This window comes from Jaculus jaculus, chromosome 8, assembly GCF_020740685.1.
Source record: "Jaculus jaculus isolate mJacJac1 chromosome 8, mJacJac1.mat.Y.cur, whole genome shotgun sequence".
Classification (NCBI taxonomy): Eukaryota; Metazoa; Chordata; class Mammalia; order Rodentia; family Dipodidae; genus Jaculus; species Jaculus jaculus.
Window position 1 is genome coordinate 118,054,860 of NC_059109.1, and position 21,542 is coordinate 118,076,401.

At 43.5% G+C, this 21,542-nt stretch overlaps 1 protein-coding gene across 2 annotated transcripts in view; it reads left to right on the forward strand.

Moving 5' to 3' along the window:
- Rprd1b (regulation of nuclear pre-mRNA domain containing 1B) overlaps window positions 1–21,542 on the forward strand; it is a 63,632-nt gene that overhangs the window by 25,452 nt on the left and 16,638 nt on the right. The window contains exons 4-6 of one of the 2 annotated variants that reach the window (XM_045155855.1): window positions 2,054–2,160; window positions 4,388–4,514; window positions 10,877–11,052. In XM_045155855.1, coding sequence (XP_045011790.1) covers window positions 2,054–2,160; window positions 4,388–4,514; window positions 10,877–11,052 — 410 coding nt within the window. Of the gene's footprint in view, window positions 1–2,047; window positions 2,161–4,387; window positions 4,515–10,876; window positions 11,053–21,542 lie in introns of both variants that reach the window. The other variant, XM_004666681.2, reaches the window with a different exon arrangement.

Sequence of the window (21,542 nt, forward strand, 5' to 3'; positions counted from 1 at the left end):
GGCCTTCTCCAAGCTCCTTGGATGTGTCACAGCTTCTCAAACAGTGTCAGTCCCCACAGCTAGCAGGCTCTCAGCGCCTCTGTGCCACTTAGACTCAGTTCCAGTTTTAGCTTTAGTTGTAGATTCTTTATGGCTTATGCCCAGGGAAATGTCATGTGGACTCTAACACCGAGAAACAGCATGGCGCGGCTATATGCCCACTGCCTCTGTAGGCTGCAGAACAGGTACGCGGTGACTGTCACTGACAGATTTTTACAGAAGGGCCGTAATTGATCAGGGTTTGGAGGCTGTAGTATTGGAGAAATTTTTCTTCCCATGTGCTCACAGTGAATATTTCTGATAACTGACATTTGAACCATGTTGCTGAGAGACCAGTGGCATTTAACTAAGCTAAACTATCTGTTCTTGCATAGTAGGATCACACAAAACAACTACTGCCTATTTTACTAAAATAAACAAAATATTAAGAAAAATATGATTGGTGGTATTGACTTGGCTTTCATGTCAAGCATTCTGGCCGTTTAGCATGAGGCAGAGAACAGGGGCTACGGTCTTGGTTTCAGAAGAAATTGAGAGAACAGTGTCCTAAGACAGGTGATAGAATCCTTGTGTGTAGTCATTGCATACAGTGGAAAGAACATGGGTTGTGGTGCCGGGGAGTTATTTAACCTCTCCAGGCCTTTGTCCTGTCTCCTGCAAAATGGAATACTGTATCAGAATTGTTGGGAAGATTATTACCATGCCTTGCACATACTAGGTGGCTGGTGTTTCTCTATCCTCAACCCAGATTCATCATTTAGATTTATTTCCCACAGTTGTTTGGCATTTGTTTTGTATTGTCCAATGTGATACAATAAGAATGATTTTGAATTAACACATCTATCATAATAATGTAAAAGTATACACTACAGATAATAAAAAATGTAACTTGTCAGCCTCAAAAGTAGTTAATTTTAGAATAGTAACTTAAGTAATTTCTCTCAGTAGTATCAATCATATTTCTCAGTAATGGTTATTTTATGTTAAAATTAGGTTTATTTTTAAAGGAATAGTTAAAGGATATCTGTGCTTAAAATCTTTTGACAGTTTTATTGATGAATTTCCCTCTCCTATTCATTTTCTCAAATGATCCTTAAAAAGTATAACAGGTCTCATTTTATATACAGTATGTTTTCTGTAAACCCTCATCCACATTGTCTTACTTCCTGTGTTGTCTCATGGGGTTCTTACTGTGTTATTTCTCTGGTTAACTTTCTTTTTGTTGTTGTTGTTGTTGTTGTTTTTTGGGGGGGGGGTTGAGGTAGGGTCACACTCTAGCCCAGGCTAACCTAGAATTCACTATGTAGTCTCAGGGTGGCCTCAAATTCATGGTGATCCTCCTACCTCTGCCTCCCAAGTGGTGGGATTAAAATCGTGCGCCACCACACACGGCTAACTTTCTCTTTTTAAAAGGTATGGCATGTCTAATTAAATATGATAGTTTGGTCTGTCTCACTTTTAGATACTTTTTTTTTTTTTGAAGCAAGCCCAATAGACTGGGTCCTTAGGCTTCACAGGCAAGCGCCTTAATAGCTAAGCCATCTCTCCAGCCCTTAGATACTTTTTAATAGCATTCTTTTCTGTAGAGTCAGTGAGAACAGAACATGACCTTTTTGTGTCTTCAGTAATGTAAGGAACTACAACCAGTTTGAAGTATCTAGCATAAAGGTTAACGTTAGGCCACCTCTGAAAATGAACATCCTCTTTCCTGTTTTTTTATTTTTTATTTTTAAAAATATTTTTTATTTATTTTTATTTGAGACAGAGAGGATGGGCATGCGAGGGCCTCTAGCCACTGCAACCAAACTCCAGACGCATGCACTACCTTGTGCATCTGGCTTACGTGGGACCTGGAGAATCAAACCTAGGTCCTTAGGCTTTGCAGGAAGTGCCTTACTTATAAGCCATCTCTCCAGCCCTATTTTTAATTTTTTTTGTGACCATGTAGCTACCATTTGATTCTTATGCAGGATATATAACCCAAACTTGTCGTTTTTATTTTTGCTAGTAACAGAAGAGAAGAAATCTCTAAAGCGAACCTTTCAGCAAATACAGGAAGAGGAAGATGATGACTATCCTGGAAGCTACTCTCCCCAAGATCCTTCCGCAGGACCTCTCTTGGTATGTTTGACCCTGAGAGTAGGGTAGTGTGGCTCCAAATGACCTCTAGTTGAAGATTGTGGCCACAAGGTGGCGCTGGTGACTTGTAGTGTGGATGGTCAGAAGGCAGCTGTAGGGGCAGGATGCAAGGGTCCGCCCAGGGAAGCTTGCCGACAGAGCTTCGCTCTGCCTTTCATGCCACTGCTGTACTGGGTTTATATCTTATCAGTACTTGGACTCAGTTTTTCTTCTCCTTGAATTTAAAAATATTTTATTTGTTTTTGTTTTTTGTTCTTTTGAGGTATATCTATTTTAAAGACACTATTTTTTATGCATGCATTGTGTTTCTAGGTGTGTATATGCATGCATGTGAAGGCTTGAGATTAACTTTGGGTGTCATTCTCAGGAACACCTCTTACACCCCCTTCTTTTGGAGCAGGGTCTCCTTTTGGCCTAGAGTTTACCAGTTAAGCTATACTTGACTGGTCATTGAACCTCAGAGATCCTTTTGCCCTTTTCTCCCCAGCCCTGGTATTCCAGGTTTACACCAGTATGCTTAGCATTTTTGTGTGGGTACTAAGATTGAGCTCAGGTTGTCATGCTGGTGAGGCAAGCACATTACCAACTGAGCTATCTCCCAGCCCCACAAAGGCATTGTAAAGCCTTTTGCCGTGGCTTGTTGCCAATAGCATGCTTGTTCTATAAGTAAATGACTCATTAATATCTAAGGACATTTCTGTTACAACCAATAGTAAATTTGTTACACTATAGCCTTGATTATAAATTTTATAACTGGAGTTAGTCTTTAACTGTTTGTATTACTGGGGCCCTTATGAAACAATTTGTTTTATCTGTTCACTAAGGTCAAAGAAAATGAGACTCAAGAAGACAGATTAAGTAGTGCTTAAGTAACTTGCCTGGTTCCTTAATTTGAATTCAGGTCTGTCTGATTACAGAAACCATGGTTTTTTGAGATAGGGTCTCACTGTAGCCCAGGCTGACCTGGAATTCACTATGGAGTCTCAGGGTGGCCTCGAACTCACAGTGATCCTCCTACCTCTGCCTTCCGAGTGCTGGGATTAAAGGCGTGTGCCACCACGCCTGGCCCATGTCTTTTTTTAAAATATAGTCCGGGCTGACCTTTAATTTGAGATGTCAAAGGGCTTTGTAGTAGAAGACTGTCTCAAACAAAACAAACAGAAAAAATCATACAGGCACATGCCACCATACCCAGTTGCCCATGTCCTTTTCTGGGTCAGGCTGCCTCTTATGTCACATGAATATGTTCAGTACAGGTGAATAGGCATGTCTGAGTTGTGTTATGTTAACATAATGGATTGCACTGGGGATTAAATAACAATGTTAGGGCATATATCTTTATATTTAAAGACTTTTGGAAGGGAAAGAACTTGGGTTGTCGACTTTCAGGATAACCTAACCACCACCTACAGAGCCAGCTGCTCCTGGGTTTTTATGCCTGGCCAGCCTGTCAGCATTTTCTATTTTCTGATGATTTAATAAAGCCCTTATTTATGTATTTAAGAGAGAGGAGAAGGTGTGAGAGAGAGAGAGAGGAAGAGGCAGATAGAGAATGGGAATGCCAGGCCCTCCAGCCACTGCAGACAAACTTCAGACACATGTGCCACCTTTTGCATCTGGCTTATGTGGGTACTGGGGAATTGAACCTGGGTCCTTTGGCTTTTCAGGCAAGTGCCTTAACTGCTAAACCATCTCTCCAGCCCCAATAAAGCCCTTTTGATAGGTGCAAAATTTGCCTTCTCAGTTTGTTTTTCTTGTTTTTTTTCCTTAATGAGTTTGATGCATGTAATTTTGACATTGACACTTTGTAAAGCAAACTCAAAAGAATTTAATCAGCCAACACAATTGTTAAACATCTGGTGTTTGTATCCCTTTTTCTATATTATAGACTGTTCTAGACAGGAAATAATGTTTCATTTGAAATCAATCACAGTACCAACCAGACTCCACATTCCTAAGTTGCCAGAAATATGCTCTTTAAAATTTTTTTTCTTAAAAAATGCCATTCATGCCCTATTGTGGATTTAGAAAAATTAATTTTTTGTCCTTTGGAGCCTATATCATTGCCATCCATGGAAGTTCTTTTTCAAATGTTAGGAATGACCATCTTTAGAATTTGCCTCCACCTCTTTGAGTTCTCACTAATTTTCTTTGCCCACCCTGTCCCCATGTACTTTATGGAGCACTTGCTTATGCTTTCCTTTTACAGACCGAGGAACTAATCAAGGCTTTGCAAGATCTGGAAAATGCTGCATCAGGGGATGCTACTGTTCGACAGAAAATTGCCTCTCTGCCCCAGGAAGTGCAAGACGTGTCTCTGTTGGAGAAAATAACAGGTGAGAAGGTAGGGCATGGGTGAAAGATGGAGTGAGAAGGAGCTGTGTATATCCTTCATAGAGCATTGATCACTAGAGCGTGCTAATGTCTGCTTGGGTGCACCCCCATTTTGAGATCTGCAAGCCACACACATGGTACACAAACAAGCTCTTGTAACAGCCGGGGACTGGATAGGAGTTCTAAGAACCATTACAGAAATGCTGGCATGCCACAACCCACGGTCCTCTAAGTAAGATCTGCTGACAAGACAGCGCAAATTCTGTAGGTGGAGCCATGGAGGCAGAGAGGTCTAGATGGCAAACTCAAGACCCTTTGGCTAAAAGAAAAAAATTTATGATGGACAGATGTATGGAAGCTTGCAGGTAATGCAAGGCCAAGAATTCTAGGTATGTTGTTGGGCCCATTGTATTCATTCCTAGTTAAACAGGGGAGTTGGCAATCTTCCTACCTCTGCATAGGAAATTGAAGGAAGGAATAAACCATAAACTAATCTTTTTAAGAGTATGCTGTGGCCAGGTGTAGTGCCGCACACCTTTAATCCCAGCACAAGCAGAGGTAGGAGGATCACCACGAGTTCGAGGCCACCCTGAGGCTACATAGTGAATTCCAGGTCAGACTGAGCTAGAGTGAGACCCTACTTTGAAAAAACAAACAAACAACAACAACAACAAAAAAAAAAAACAGTATGCTCTGCCTGCCCTTTTTTTTTTAAATGTGTATATAGATGTGTCATGGTGTTCATGTGTAGTTCAGAGGACAACTTTGAGGTGCCTGGGCTCCACCTTCTTTGAGACAGGTTTTCTTTTTTTTTTTTTTATTTAATTTTATTTATTTGCACATGCATGAGAAAGAATGGGCATGTCAGGGCCTTCAGCCACTATAATTCATCAGATGAACTCCAGACACTTGAGACACTTGTGCATCTGGCCTATGTGGGTCCTGGGGATTGGGTTCTTTGGCTTTGCAGGCAAACACCCTAACCATCGCTCCATCCTTTTTTTTTTCTTTTTCAAGCCCAACAAACTGGCCTTTTTTTTTTTAAAGTGAAAGATTGAAAGGAGAGAGAGAATTGGTGCCCCAGGGCCTCCATCCATTGCAATCAAAGCATGTGTCCCCTTGTGTGCATGTGTGACCTTGTATGCTTACATCATTATATGTCTGGCTTATGTGGGATCTGGAGAGTTGAAAATGGGTCCTTGGGCTTTGCAAGCAAGCACCTTAACCACTAAACCATCTCCCCAGCCCTTTTTTCTTTTTCTTTTTTTTTTTCTCCCAGCCCTTTTTCTTGTTTTTTTTTTTTTTTGTTGTTGTTGTTTGTTTGTTTTGTTTTGAGGTAGGATTTCACTGTAGCCCGGGCTGTCCTGGTATGTACTGTATATTCTCAGGTTGGTCTTAAACTCAAAGCAGTCCTCCTACATCTGCCTCCCAACTGTTGGGATTAATAAAGGTATACATCACCATGGCCAGCAAGACTGGCCCACTGCTCTTACAGCAATCTTTTTCTTTTTTCTTATGACCATCTTTGAAAGTTGCTGAATGTGTGTATAGGAAGAGATTGAGACTGAAAAGTTAGACGTCTGGGCAGTAGATCTTGGGAACCCAAGCAAGAACAAAGCATATGTTCTTTCACTTTCCTCCAGGAACCACCATTTTTCCTCCAGCCCCTTGAGCTGGCTGCTTCTCTGGCTTCTTCCATAGCCACCGGAAGGAATTTGATACTACTCAAGAAATGCTTCCTTCAGCCAGCAGATCTGTGAGGCTCACTGTGCTGTAGGTGCCCTTGGTGTCCTAGCCAGAGTCTTCAGGAGCTAAGTGACAAGAACAAGAGGGCATAGCTTGGGGAGAGGGAATCATTGAGTGTGAGAAAGGTGGTCGGGAAAGGTCTTGCTGTTGAGGTGACTTTCAGCCAAGGTCCATAAAAATTAAGATGAGCTTTGGTGCTGTCTGGAGGCAGAGAAGACAGGTGTGCATAGTACAGAGGCCTTCAAGATCATACAAGAAGCATTTCAGCACTCACTCTGCTTTTTCAGCTCCAGAAGCTCAACCCCTTTTGGGATGACCCACAGTCTTGGTCCTTCCACTGCTTCCTGGCCCTCAAGTCTTCATGGTCTGGACTCAGCTTAGAGTTGTCCTTCCTCATATGCACATTTTCAGTGTCTTTTTTTCTATTTCCTCCTTTGCGCTACTCTGGAAAAATCTTTAAATTAATTAAATCCAACCACCTTGTTTATTCTTTTTCAATTTTTAGTTTTCTTTGCAAAGCTGTTGAATGAATCTTGTACCTTACATATTATCAGCAAGAGCCACTGAGCTGCATCGGCAGCCCAGTGCCTCATTTATTTCTTACTATCATAATCATAAGCTGTAAATTGGAAACAAATTAACATCAATGTTATGTATGTATGTGTATGATTTAAAATATTGATTTTAGGGCCAAGGACATAGCTCCTTGGTAGATCATTTCTCTGGTATGCACAAGGCCCTAGCTTAGATCCTCAGCACTTAAGGGGTGGGGTCAGCCAGGCCCAGTGGCACATATTCATCATCTTAGCACTTTGGAGGCTGATGCAGGAGAACCAAGAGCGCAAGGCCAGCCTAGACTACATAGGAAGACCCCGTCTCAACCATGGGCAGAGGATGTATGCAGCTCAGTGGTAGAACATTTGTCTACTACATTCAAGGTCTTGGATTTGCTTCCTAGCACTACCAGGAAAAAAGAAAAATAAACTAACTTAAAGATTTATTGAGCCCAGGCTTTGCATATGGTAAGTGTATGCTCTACCACTGAGCTACTGTTTCACCCCTAAAACATTGTTGTTTTATGCCTGCCTTTGGCTACTCCCTCATACTTCCTCATCTCTGTACTTTTTTTTTTTGTTTTGTTTTTTGAGGCAGGGTCTCACTCTAGCCCAGGCTGACCTGGATTCACTATGGAGTCTCAGGGTGTCCTCAAACTCACGGCGATCCTCCTACCTCTGCCCCCGAGTGCTGGGATTAAAGGCATGTGCCACCATGCCCAGCTTTTTTTTTTAATTGTATTTTATTCTTCAACTCTGTACTTTTTTTTTTTTGAGATAGAGTCTCACTCTAGCCCAGGCTGATCTAAAATTCACTGTGTAGTCTGGCTGGCCTCAAACTCATAGCAATTCTCCTATCTCTGCCTCCTCAGTGCTAGGATTAAAGGCGTACACCACCATACCCTACTGTCTCATCTCTGTACTTTTTGGTTTTTCGAGGTAGGGTCTTGCTCTAGCCTAGGCTGACCTGGAATTCACTTTGTAGTCTCAGGCTGGCCTGGAACTCACAGCAATCCTCCTATCTCTGCCTCCTGAGTGCTGGGATCAAAGGCGTACACCACCACACCTGGATTCCTCTGTACCTTAAAAAAATACTATTTATTTTTAGAGAGAGAGAGAGAGAGAGAGAATTGATGCACCAGGGCCTCAGCCACTGCAATCGAACACCAGATTCTTTTGTCACCTAGTGGGCATGTATGACCTTGCGCTTGCCTCACCTTTGTGTGTCTGGCTAAAATGTGGAATCTGGAGAGTCATTTAGACTTCACAGGCAAGTCCCTTAACTGCTAAGCCATCTCTCCAGGCCCCCTCCCTGTACTTTTTAACACAACCCTTAAATGGGGCATGCAGGCCACCTACTGCCTTCTTTCCCCCCCTCTGATCTGTTTGACTGGACCTACTCTTGTCAGCGATGCTGCTGGCCTTCTTGTTGCCATATTCAAGGTGGATTCTCTACCCTCCCCTTAACCTGACCCCAGTAGCATTTGACATACTCCCGCAAAAAAGAAAAAAAAAAAAATTCAGATCCCCAGAACCTGTGAGTGTGTTTGTCTTACATGGCAAAAGGAACTCTGTAGATACGATCAAGGTAGGATCAAGGAAAGGTTCTCTTGATCTATCCAAGTGGGGCCTCAGGTAATCACAGGATTCTTTGGAGAGGTAGGAGGGAAAGAGTCAGAGAAGCGGAGGCTGGAGAGATGTGCTTTGGCCGCAAAAGTAAGTAGTACATTTATGACATCTTGGCTGTAGAAAACTAGTCCCCATGTTCTTGTAGCTTTCCTCCTTTCTGACCATGCCTTTTCAGCACCCTTGCTGGTTGCTTTGCTTCTCCATGTCCTCCTCGTGTTGAGTACATAGCCCTCTTCTATAGCTAGTTTCACTGTTCTGTCCCCTTTCTAAGTGCCCCTTTGAACTGAAGACCCATACATACAACCTTCTGCTCAGTGTATTTAGTAGGTCTTGATAGACACTCAAAACTTGACCTGCTCCATACTAAACTTTTTTTCTAATCTTCCAAAACTCATTTATTTTGGCAAGTGGCCCCTCATTCCTGTTGATCAGGGTCAAAACCTGCACCTGATATCTTGTCATACCACCTGTACTGACATTTGGTACAAGTTGCCACCATCCTCACTAGGATTGTTGCACTACTATCCTTCCTTATTTCCCATCTCCAGACATCCATCATCCTGTTCTCAACATACTAACCAGTGTGATCCAGTTAAACAGAAATCTTCCCATGCCCAGCCTGCAACCTGGCCTCGGTGGCCTCGTGGACTTTGACCACTTCCCCCTTGCTCATTGCTTAGGCCCTCTGGGCCTTGCAGTTCCTTCCTCCTTGTAAGATCCTTCCCTTCCTTCAGGTCTGTGCCTGCCTTTTACCTCTGAAACCTATCCTGAGACCACCTTCTCCCCATTTCTTTATCTTCTGCTCTGTTTTGTCCTATAGCTCTTATTGTTAGCTGGTAAGCACAGCATTACATATAGTTTGCCTTCCTACCTGATAATACAAACTGGGAGGCAGGGAGTTTTTGTCTTCTATCCCTTGCTGTCTGAGAACCCAGTACTCAGGAAGAGCTCAGATATGTGTTAGGATAACGGTTATTGTGCACTGAGGGTTTGGAAGCCAGTTGCAATGGATTTCTTGATGGGAGGCAAGACAGCTTGAGTTTGCTGTTAGAGCTGGAGTGATAGCAGGTTGAGAGACAGCTGAAAGTTGCCTCCTGGACTGGTGGTTATGCTTCAGGAGGGAACAACAGAGGAGGTAGGGAAAATGTGAGGAGTGTTGCAGAAGTTGAGCCTTTGAATGAGTCAGCCTAGGGAGCAGGGTGTCCCTGTATCAGTGAAGGGCTGTCCTCCACAAGCTCACCTCTCTGGTACAACGGGAGGGCAGAGTCAGAGCACGGCCATAGGTAAGTCCTGAGGCAAGATCTACTTCTGAAATCACACTGCTGGCTTCATGTGACCCATTAAACCAGGTTTATTTGTGTTTTTTTTTCCAGGTTGCATTTATTTATATAAATGAGTTATTTCCCTTTCACAAGTTCTGGAGGGTGTGAACTGATTTCTAAAAATCTTTAAAAGTGCAGTTTGTGTTTCCTTGTCAGTTTTGCCACAGGTACTCCAGCGGCTTGTCAAGCAGTGACAAAGCTAAAACCAGCCTACCTTGCAGCTTGTTCACAGGCCACCCTGTTGCTCTACAGTAGGGTTAGGGGTCCTCTTTGCCCTTGACAATTCCCTCTTCAGGCCTAGCTTTGTTTGCTCTTCCACAACTGTGGCCTTGCTCCCTAGCCTAAGGAGGGAGGAGCACCCCATCTTTGACACCAGACCCAGCTTGGGAGCCCTCAGCAGTTCATCCCTGGTACTCACGGTAAAAAGGCAGATAAGAGCCAGATGACTGTTTGCCAGACAGAGAAGCTATTTTGAAATTTTATAAATCCCAGTCACCCAAAAGGATGCCAAGAGCTCTTATCTCACAGCTTGTGTCCATGAAAAAAAAACATGAAGGCCTCTGCTCTTTAGTGGAGCCTATACTGTGCCAAGTACAGGAGGAAAACTTACTCCTGGGCACCAGGCCTGCTCTGGTACGTGAACAGGCAGTCCTCCAGAGAGGTTCCAGGACCACATACTAAACTTACCCAAGAATGACTGCTTGCTCTTTTATTTACAAAAAAAAATAGATAAAGGAGTCTTAATGAAATAATACAAACAAAAGCACTTGAACTTCTCAGAGACAAGGAAAATTACTTCATGGATGACCTTAAATATCTTGCTGCTAGTTTTATGTGTAGAGCTTCTGCAGGAGTAGGTGTTGAAAAGTCTTTGCCAGAGTTCTCTCCCTGTTCAATTGCCTCTGTTCAGGTGATTCAGAGATGTCCTGTCTTGCTGACAGAATGTGAGGCTTTGGCTTTCTTGGCTGGCCAGCTCATTGTTGGTACACAGGTTCGGTCTTATTCTTAAGACTCTTTGTGATGATAAACAACTGTGACCCTCCCCCAGGAATGTTTGCAATCATACCTATGTAATTTGTATGTTGTCTCTGTTTTGGTCTCATTTGTTCTCAGACAAAGAGGCAGCTGAACGTCTTTCAAAAACAGTAGATGAAGCATGTCTGTTACTAGCAGAATACAACGGGCGCCTGGCAGCAGAATTGGAAGACCGGCGCCAGCTGGCTCGGATGCTGGTGGAGTACACCCAGAATCAAAAAGATGTTTTGTCAGAAAAGGAGAAAAAGCTAGAAGTGAGTACCTTGCAAGACAGAACCACATTGCACAAGTTTCCTTTCATGTGGCCATATTGAGTTTTTATTAATACCCAAATTAATGATTTTTTATTTTTAAAAAATCATGAGATGAGAACATTCATTAGATAACTATAATTATTTGAGCCTAGTTAAACATTGAAATCATGGGGCCGGGTGTGGTGGTGCACACCTTTAATCCCAACACTCGGGAGGCAGAGTTAGGAGGATCACCATGAGTTCAAGGCCATCCTGAGACTCCATAGTGAATTCCAGGTCAGCTTGGACTAGAGTGAGACTCTACCTCAGAAAACAAAAACAAACCAAAAGAATTGAAACCATATTTTCTTGTGTGTGTCCAGGAAGGAAATTTTGAATTGTATAAAACAGTGAGCTCTTAATAGTGCTTTGGTTAAATGTCACATTAAGAGAATTATAAATTGAGGCATAGCAAGGTCAGCAAAACCAAGGGATATGTATTTGCTTATATGTGGGAATCTTCTGAATTGCTCTGAAGTCTGTTTCTGGCATATACCCCTGCTAAGACGAGGGTGTCGCCTGCCCCCAAGCTGTAGCACTTCTAAAATCTCCCATGATGCTCAGGGAGCTGGGTTCTCAGACTGCTGAGCAGGAGCACATTTCTCCCGAGTGCAGAGCATCTGTGTAGGTGCCCTTGGGCACAGGGTTCAGAAACATTTTCTCATCAGGCACTTGTTTGTTTGGCATCTTAATTAAATGGAGGGTGGTTTCACTTCAGGGCCTTGTCCCATACTGCCAGGCTTCCTTTCTTTGAATTTACTCTTTCCTATTTGAAAGGTACATGACAGAGTGCTGGCCAGTGATTCTGGGAGGTAGATTGGGGAACCAGTTACATTTTGTCATAGTAGCTCCTTGTAAAGCCCACTCAGCTGCTGAGGGGACTCCCCTCTCCCGCCTCCACAAGGGAACCTATTCTCTGGTGCAGAGGAAAGGGGACAGCTAGCTCTGGCTCAGATGGGTGCAGTAGACATCTCACAGTCAGCTGACTAGAGAGGGGCAGTGGGCAAGGGCACTTTTTACCATATCCTTACCTGCAGTGATTAGGGAGCTGTGATAGTTAATGGCGCTGCGAACTTCAGATTTGCATCCAGCTTGAATGTGGAAGATAGGAGACGGCTGGGAACGTGGTAGGCTTGGATGTAGAGTCGGCGCTGACCAGAAGTCCTAAAGGGAGATTCACCGGTTGTTCCAGACAGCCATTTATCTGAAACGCTCATCTTTCACTGAGGAATCATTTTCAGCACTGTACCCTGGGACTAATAAAAGAGTGTAATTAATGATTCTGGTTGTAAGTCACCATGCCATCTGTTGAACTGCCCCTTGGCGACACATTAAGGGCTTTCTCTGATCTGTCAGACATTGATTATCATGAGCAGCTGCTGTTGGGTGGAACGTGGCAAACTACCATAGAGGACAGTCTTTGAAATGAAGACTGTTGGTAGAGCTGGTTAACTCTTTGTTTCGTCTTTTGCCATGCCCAGATGCACTTTCCTATCACCCAGTTTCTTGGAGAGTTATTCTAGTTTTCATAGAGTGAGTAGCTTGCTGGGTCCACAGAGGTCATCATGAGAGAAAAGAATCAGGTTGGCTGTCATGTGACTTTGTAGCCCACATTCCTGCCTATGTCTTGTGGGGTGGCGTTGGAGTCCCGGTGCTCAGTGAGCAGAGCAGGCAGCGCAGAGCACTGCAAGACAGCCTGACTCAGGGTTCCTGGCTCAGTCCATGTCACCAAGCCAGGTGAGCAGTACCACTCACTGTAAAATTAAAATGGAATGCGCTGCATTTCAAAAAGCAAATGACGAGCCCAAGAATGAAGAGTGGAGGGATGGCTTTCGCTCTACCTGTGCTTCCTAAAATGGGAACAGTCTGTTGTCCTGACCTAACAGATCTCCTCTTTTGCCACATGATAGACTGGTCTTGCTCCATCCACTCCTGCTAGTGAAGGTTAGCGCCTGATGTACATCTTCCTTCGAGCCCTCCCCACCCGTGCTGATGGGGGAGTTTATGCACTATCTCTTTCTAGACCTTTTTGCAACACAGTGAAGCCTTAACATAAATTAGAAGGCTAATTAAATCTTTTACTTATTTATTTTTATTTTTAAAGATCTATTTATTTATTTATTAGAGGGAGAGAGAGAGAATGGGTGCACCAGGGCCTCTAGCCACTGCAAACAAACTTCGGGCGCATGCTTCAACATATGCATAGATTGTATTATGTGGAACCTGGAGAATTGAACCTAGGTCTGTAGGCTTCGCAGGCATGCGCCTTAACCACTAAGCCATCTCTCCAGCCCTAGATCTTTTATTTTTAATCCTGTCGTTGCTTCAGTGTGTGAATACAGGCAGTTCATAGACTCTTCTTGGAAATGTGATTGTCGTCTTACTAGTCTTTTCTCCCCACCTCTATAATTTGTTAACGCTTGTTTGTGGGGTTTTGTTGTTGTTGTTTTGGTGTTTAGAGACAGGATCTCGCTCTAGCCCAGGCTGACCTGAAACTCATTGTATAGTCCCAGGCTGGCCTCAGACTCATAGTGATCAGCCTGCCTCTGCCTCCTGAGTGCTGGGATTAAAGGCATGGCCACCACACCTGGCTAGTTTGCATTTTTTAAAAGTATTTTCACCATTTTGGGGTGTGTGTCTGTGTGTGTGTTTATGGGTGTGTCAGTGTAGACACACACATCATTATGTGGTATGAAAGTCACAGGACAACTTACAGGTGATGGTCCTCATCTTCTACCGTGTTTAAGGCACTCCCATTGTTGTCTGTGGCTTCATTTGCTAAACTAGCTGGCCTATCAGCTTCCAAGAAACTCCTGTGTCTGCTTGGTTGCATAAGCGTACCATAGCTTCCGGCTCTTACATGTGGACGGAGGAGCTACGCTAATATGCTCAGGCTTGTTCTTGATCCACTGAGCCATCTCCCAGCCTTGTACTGTTGTTATTATTGTTGTTTGTTTTTCAATTTTTCGAGGTAGGGTCTCACTCTAGTCCAGGCTGACCTGGAACTCATTATGTAGTCTCAGGGTAGCCTCGAACTCATGGCAGTCCACCTACCTCTGTCTCCCAAGTGCTGGGATTAAAGGCGTACGCCACCATGCCCAGCTTTTGTACTCTTTTTTTTTTTTTTTTAAGTTTATACCTTTATTTTACTTAAGAAGCATTTCCCTCCCTCCCTCCCTCCCTCCCTCCCTCTTTCTCTCTCTCTCTCTCTCTGTCTCTCTCTCCCATTGAGAACTGCATGTTAGGTTTCTAGTGGCTCCTAAGCCTTGAGGTAGTGTGTGTGCTAGGTCAGAGCCTGGGATGGAGCAAGGGATGCTCTGGCTCCCAGAAAGAAATTGTTTCAAGGAAATCACATTCTGATATAAACAGCATAGGTAAACACAAAACCAAACTGATTATATATAATGGGGATTAAGACAGTTGACAATCCTGCTTATGCTTTAAGAATCCAAACTTCCTGTAAGGCAATAAAGCTTTTTTTGTAAAAGGAATTAGCAACTGAAGGAGAGTAGTCTGTTTATAAAAGGGGAGCAGCCAGACTGGCCCAGACAGGTGTGTGAAGAAAGACAAAAGCAGGCCATGGAGGCTGTAGTGGGAAACCGGGGTCTCTTGTCTTTAGGGGCTGCTTGTGTATCCATGGAGTCACTGGCCTGTGCCTGTCCTTTGATGAACAAATGTTCAAAAATGAACAAGATGTGCAGCTCAGGAGGAGAGTTTCCCTGCCATACCAAATGCTTCCTCTGCTCCAAGAGCTTCACACCAGCAGAGAGGTGCTGCAGCCTGCAGGGATCGTGTTAAGGGAGTCTGAGAAAGGCTATATAATAAAGGAGTATTCTAGCTCATTGTGCCTAAATTGAAAGAGATCAAGGAAAAATGCTGATAGTAACATTAATTTGATTAGATGCTCATTAAAAGAGTAAGCAGATTATCAGATACATGGCTCTTCTGAAAGCCACCTGCCCCAGCCAGCCTCTCAAAGTCTTTTAGACACCCGTGCTCTTTGTTCACACAGTGCCAGGAACATATTTGTTCTCCAGAAAATATTTGTTCTGTGACTGAAATTCCTTACTTGTTGTAACCTTTTCCTATAAAGAAACCGTTACATTTAGATTTCATTAAGCAGTTTAACAGATTTGATTTAATTGCTGCTTGTAAAGGATATGTTAATAAAGGTAACTACTGGATAAAAACTCCTATGGGTCTTTCCCCTTTATGCTACTTTCCTTTAAGTAGAGTATGGTTCATTTTGAGACGATAACCTTTTTAAAAAACATTTTCTTATGTTTCTGGGTGTTGTGGTTGAATTTGGCAAACTTACCACATGTCCCCTAAACTCTTAAGCAAGGTTAGAGGAAAAGCTGCTAAAAGTCTGCAGTGCTCTTGTCATGAGCATGAGAAAATCTCGAAATGAGAAAGAAAGCATGTGGGAGTAAGTGTACCTAACAGTCCAGAGGTTAAAGAATGCGGGGTCTTTTAGAAAGTTGACTCAAAAAAGTTAAAGGCCAAAGATACCAGAATGGTCTTCACATCTCAGTTAGAACAAAGAAAGGCTTTGTTTCTTGTTGGCAGAGATGACTGACCCTGAGCAGCTCAGTATGGGCAGGGTGGACAGAGTTCCTGTCGTGTTGGTTTGGGTAGAGCCTGGTGTGGCTATGTTCACAGAGCCATCAGGACAAGGAGGGGTGGGGTGAGAGAGAAACCTGTTTGTACCAGTGTTGAAGAAAAAAAACATTAGAAAGGGCCAAGGACCTGCAGCTTGACCTCCATAGCCCACCAGTTCTGTGCTTTCAGATCATAGTATGTCAGTGGTTTGGAACTGAAAAGGGACTGTCCTGTCTGGCACACAAGCCACATGGTGCACACACAGAGATTGTATGTCCCGTGGGAAAGAGCTCTGGGAAGTGGGTTTCTAGCTGTACATTTTTTGGGGAGTGAGGTAAAGAAGTTAACCATTTTAGATAGTGCATACTTCCAAGACATTTGCACAGGATAGTATTGCGCAGCTCTTGCCTGTAACATTGCAGACCCAGGCTGGGAGATGGCTCATTGAGTTTAAAAAAAAAAACAAAAAAAAAAACTCAATTACACAAGCGTAAGCGTAACAAGCTATTTTGGATCCCCAGAACCCACACAAAGCTGGACACAGTAGCATGCATCTCATCCTAGCATGCCTATGGTGAGATGGGGCCGGACCCAGGAGACTCCTCAGAAGCTTGTAGGTCAGCTAGCTTGGCTTACACAGTAGGAGAGAAGAGAGCCTTCCTCAAACAAAGTAGATGAGGGCAAAGTCAGCCCAAGGATGCCCTCTGATCTCCACGTATGTGGTGCTCCCCCTCCACGCACACATAAAAAGATTTAAGCAAATAAAGGTTTCAAGCACTTTCCTTACTTCTAAAGATAATGCCATCTACTCCATATACTTCATCTTCCCAGCTCCTGAAATGGCTTGTGCTTTCTGGCTGGATTAATTGTCTATTGTAAGGATTTGATGTAATTGTCTTTTTCCACTAGGCATAGTATTTCTAAAAAATTTTTTGTTGTTTATTTTTATTTATTTATTTGAGAGTGACAGACAGAGAAAGAGGCAGAGAGAAAGAGAGAATGGGTGCACTAGGGCCTCCAGCCACTGCAAACAAATTCCAAATGCGTGCGCTACCTTGTGCATCTGGCTTATGTGGGTTCTGGGGAATCAAGCCTCAAACCAGGGTCCTTAGGCTTCACAGGCAAGCGCTTGATCACTAAGCCATCTCCAGCCCCTAGCATAGTATTTTGAAGTGAGGATCATCCATGATGTAGCGTATACCTACGTGACTCAGTATTAACACTGATATTAATAGTTATTTCAACCATAATAGCTAATAATTGCTGTATGCATCTGCCACAGACATTGGAATTGCATTACTTTTTGGCTACTATGTATATTGCAAGCAGCTGTATACAGTCACATTAAAAAAGTTTTGGGTGGGGCTGGAGAGATGGCTTAACGGTTAAGTGCTTGCCCGTGAAGCTTAAAGACCCCGGTTCAAGGCTCGATTCCCCAGGACCCACGTTAGCCAGATGCACAGGGGGACACACGCATCTGGAGTTCATTTGCAGTGGCTGGAGGCCCTGGCGCACCCATTCTCCCCCCACCCCCCCCCACACACACACTCTGTCACTCTCAAATAAATAAAAATGAACAAAAAATAGTTTTGGGTGGGCATAGGTTTTCATTTCTCCTTAGAACATGTCTGCTTAGAGGTGGAGTGGCTAAGTCCAATGGTAATTCCAAAGTTATCTTTGGAGGACTTCTCAAACTTTTTCCACAGCAGCTGCAACCTTTTCTGTTAGCATCGCCACTGTACAAGTCTTCCTGTTCATTTACATCTTTGCAAGTACTTGTTACTGTCTTTCTTTTCATCTAGCAGCGTAGTGAGCTCTAAGGCACGCCTGTAGTGGTTTGCTTCGCCTCAGTGGTGGTGGTGGCAAGTCTATGTATGTGCTTGCCGGCCATTTGTTGTCTTCAGAGAGACATGTCTGCTCAGGTCCTTTGTCCATTTTGTGTTTGGTTTTTGCTGCTGTTGTTGATTAGAAGAGTTCTTTGTGTAACCTAGATACCAAATTCTTACCAGATACGATTTATAAATATTTTCTCCTATTCTGGAAATTGGATTTGATGAGTTCAGATTTTATTTTATCTTTTTCTGTTATTGCTCTTGCTTTTAGTGTCACATCTAAGAAACTGTAAGCACAGTTCCAAATCATGAAGATTGAGTAATGCATTTGCTTCGAGAAGCTCTCACATGTAGGTTGTATCTCCATTATGTTTTTGTCCCCAAGATAGGGTCTCGCTGTAGCTCAGGCTGACCTGGAATTCGCTATGTAGTCTCAGGGTGTCCTTGAACTCACAGCAGTCCTACCTCTGCCTCCCAAGTGTCACCACTCCTAGCTTGTGTGTCTATTTTAAGTTAATTTTGTGTGTGGTATGAAATAAGGGACCAATTTTTCTACATGTAGGTATCCATCTTGCACCAGCAGCATTGGTTAAAGATTTTGTTCTTTCCTCCAACTGAATGCTTGACACCCTTGACAAAAATTGATTGATCCCAGATGTGTGGTTTTGTTTCTGGGCTCTCAGTGATACACACTTGATCTTTCTGTGTGTCCTATCTTTGATTTTACCTACCTTCAATCACTATAGCTCTGCAGTAAGTTTTTAATTGGGAAGTAAAATCTACAAATGTTGTTGTTCTTTATTTGGTATTGCTTTGGCTATTTAGAGTCTCTTAACATTCCATTTGAATTTGGGATTTTACCATTATCTTTCCATTTCTGGAAAAGGAAACGAATATTGAAATTTTAATACAGATTATACTGAATCTACAAATTGTTTGGGGGGAGTATTGCCATTTTAATAACCTTAAGGTTTTCAGGACATAAAGAGGAGATGCCCCCTCCATTTATTTGCTGAGCATGGTGGTGCACACCTTTAGTCCCAGCACTTGGGAGGCAGAGGTAGGATTGCTGAGATGAGGCCAGCCTGAGAATACAGAGTGAATTCCAGGTCAGCCTGGTCTAGAGCAAGACCCTACCTCAAACAAACAAACAAAAAACAATAATATTATATATATAATTGATTATTTATCTGCAAGCAGAGAGAGAGCACTAGATAATGAGTATGGGCACATCAGAGCCTCCTGACAATGCAAATGAACTGCAGACACGTGTGCCACTTTGACTTTACGTGGGTACTGTGGAATCGAACCTGGGCCATCAGGTTTTGCAAGCAAGCACTTTTGACCATAGAGCCATCTCTTCTGCCCAAGTTTTGCTGTATTTCTGTTGCATAATTAGTGTATTATGTGGTTTTTGTTGTTGTTGTTTTTTCCAGGTAGGATTTCACTCTAGTCTAAGCTGACCTGGAATTCACTCTGTATTTTCAGGGTGGCCTCGAACTCACAGTGATCCTCCTACCTCTGCCTCCCGAGTGCTGGGATTAAAGGTGTGCTCCACCACACCCGGCTATATGTGTGTGTTTTATGTATGTACACAAGTGTGAGTGCACATGCATGTATGTGTATGAGCACATGCCTATGAAGGTCAGGACAATCTTGGGTATTGTTCCTCAGGCACCAGCTGCCTGTTTTGAGACAAGGTTTCTCATTGGCCTGGAGCTTAATAGGTTAGAGTGGCTGGCTGATAAGCCCCAGGATACCATAGGTCAGGACCAGAGATTGAGGGTTAGAAGTATTGCCTTTCAGTGACCAGCATTCGGACCTTCATCTCTAGAAGGCATACTGTGTGTGCATATGCATGCAGCACAGTCACCAGGGTGCTGGCAAAGAGGTGTGGATGTCTGTGTAAAGGTGTAAACAGAATTATTAAATTCAAGGAACCTTAGAGCTCACATAGCCTGGTGTCTGAATTGGAAAACACTCAGACCCAGCGGAGGGAGTTAGCCACAGGTCAGGAATAGAATCCAGGGCACACATCTGATAACTTTCCAGGCAGGTTTGTAATGTTTTGTTTTTAAAACTTCATTCCATGAGATAAACTGCAGTTTAGGTTATTTTGACGGTCCCCACGAATCTTGTTATGGAGAAGTGGCATGTTAGGGGGCTGCAGAGGCTACAGGAGAGCATTCCCGAATGACCTCTGTGCGTGAGCGCCGCCTTGCTCTCCTCTGGCCATGCTGTGCCTGAGCCCCTGGGCCCCTGCTGCAGGGGCCTCCCAGCCAATGCGACTGTGCACTTCTGCCCAGCGTGGCACCTCCCCGGGCTCTCAGGAATACCCAGAGGAAAGTCTTTGACTTTAGACAGTGCAGCTGGGAAGGGAGGAATAATCCAGAATCGGCATTGCGTGTGACTCTTCACATTTTTGTTTGTATTGTGCTTCTAACCACTTGAGAAATTCTTTGGCTCCAGCTGAGGGTCTCAAAACCACACTGATGGTCTGTTGACTTTGGCAGCAGCCCCCACCTCCCTGCAGGGTGCAGATGCTTGGAAGCTTTTGTTTGATAATGGGACAAGCAGTAGGTGGAGATGGAGTGCTTCTTTTTCTCAGTTTTGGAATAAATCTTCCCCTTCCCCATGATGATCAAAACCAGTATCTTTCTCATGGTTTCTTACAGTTGATGCAAATGGAGTAAGTGGTGTAATCCTTGCTTTAGGTAGGATAACTAAGCTCTGGGTTTATATGACCAGCTCATGGTCACAAAGAAAGTCAACAAGGATTGATACTGGTTCTCCCAAGTCTAGTGAACATTCTTTCAGGGACAGACTCTGACGGTGTTAGGGTGGCTCAATGTTCTAATAGCCCAGCAGTCCTCCACACTCTGTCCTCTCTAGACCAGCATCATTATGAGCTCCAAGGGCTAGGAAAAGAGCTGTTCCAAGATGGGTGTGCTTGCACCTGCCAGGTAAGCCTTGCCCTTACAGCCGACTGTGGCTTACTCACTGTCTTGTTATCCCTGCTTTGGGGGGGGTGTCTTTTTCTTCATGGGTACCTCCAGCATGTGAGGACTCTTCTGGAGCTCATACGGGCAGTCCTGAATGACAAAAGGCACTTGGGTTTCTTCTGTACATATCAGTCCTTGTTGTACCTTGTTCCCCCAGCAAAACTTAATCTAGTGGGGATGTGGGGGAGGGGAGCTTTATTATAATGTGAAATCTGAGATATTTCTTTTATTCCAAGGAAAAAATAGATCATACTGTGTTTCACATGTGTGGTGTCCTATGGGTATGGTTTGCCAACATTTTGAGACTTGACATTGTAAAGGTAACAGGATTTCAGAGCTAAATTTCCTATACTTTCAGACACAGCATTATTTCATATTTGTAGCCCAATTTTCAAAATGCTTTTTTAAGTTTTTTGTAATTTATTTTATTCATTTGAGAGAGAGAGAATGGGTATGCCAGGGCCTTCAGCCACTGCAAGAGAACTCCGTATGCATCTGCTACCATGTGCTTCTGGCTTATGTGGGTCCTGCATGTGGAAGGGTACTAAGATCTCTGCAAATATGGGATACTTGTGCCACTTTTTGCTTATGTGGGCAGCTTGGGAATTGAACCCTAGGCCAGCAGATTTTGCATGCAACTGCCTTTAACTACTGAGCCATCTTCCCAGCCCCTACCTTTTTTTTTTTTTTTTTGTGATGAAGCTAGGGATGGAATCCAGAGCCTCACTCATTCTAGAGAAAGGCTTTCTCTGCCAATGAGCTGTACCCCCCAGCCCATTGTTGGCCCCTGCCCTCTGGAACAGCTCTGCTGAGTTTCTGCTCATGTGAGTGCAAATACATGCCAGATAGCACCTCCCTCCGTCACTCCCTGCCTGCTAGACAGTTATTCTTACTCCCTAATTGGCCCTTTATTTCTTTCTTCTAATTATAAAAGTAATCAGAAGAATTCTAGGAAATAAGAAAATTAATAGTCACAACTTAAGAACTATTAATTTTATACTTTTATTTCATTTCA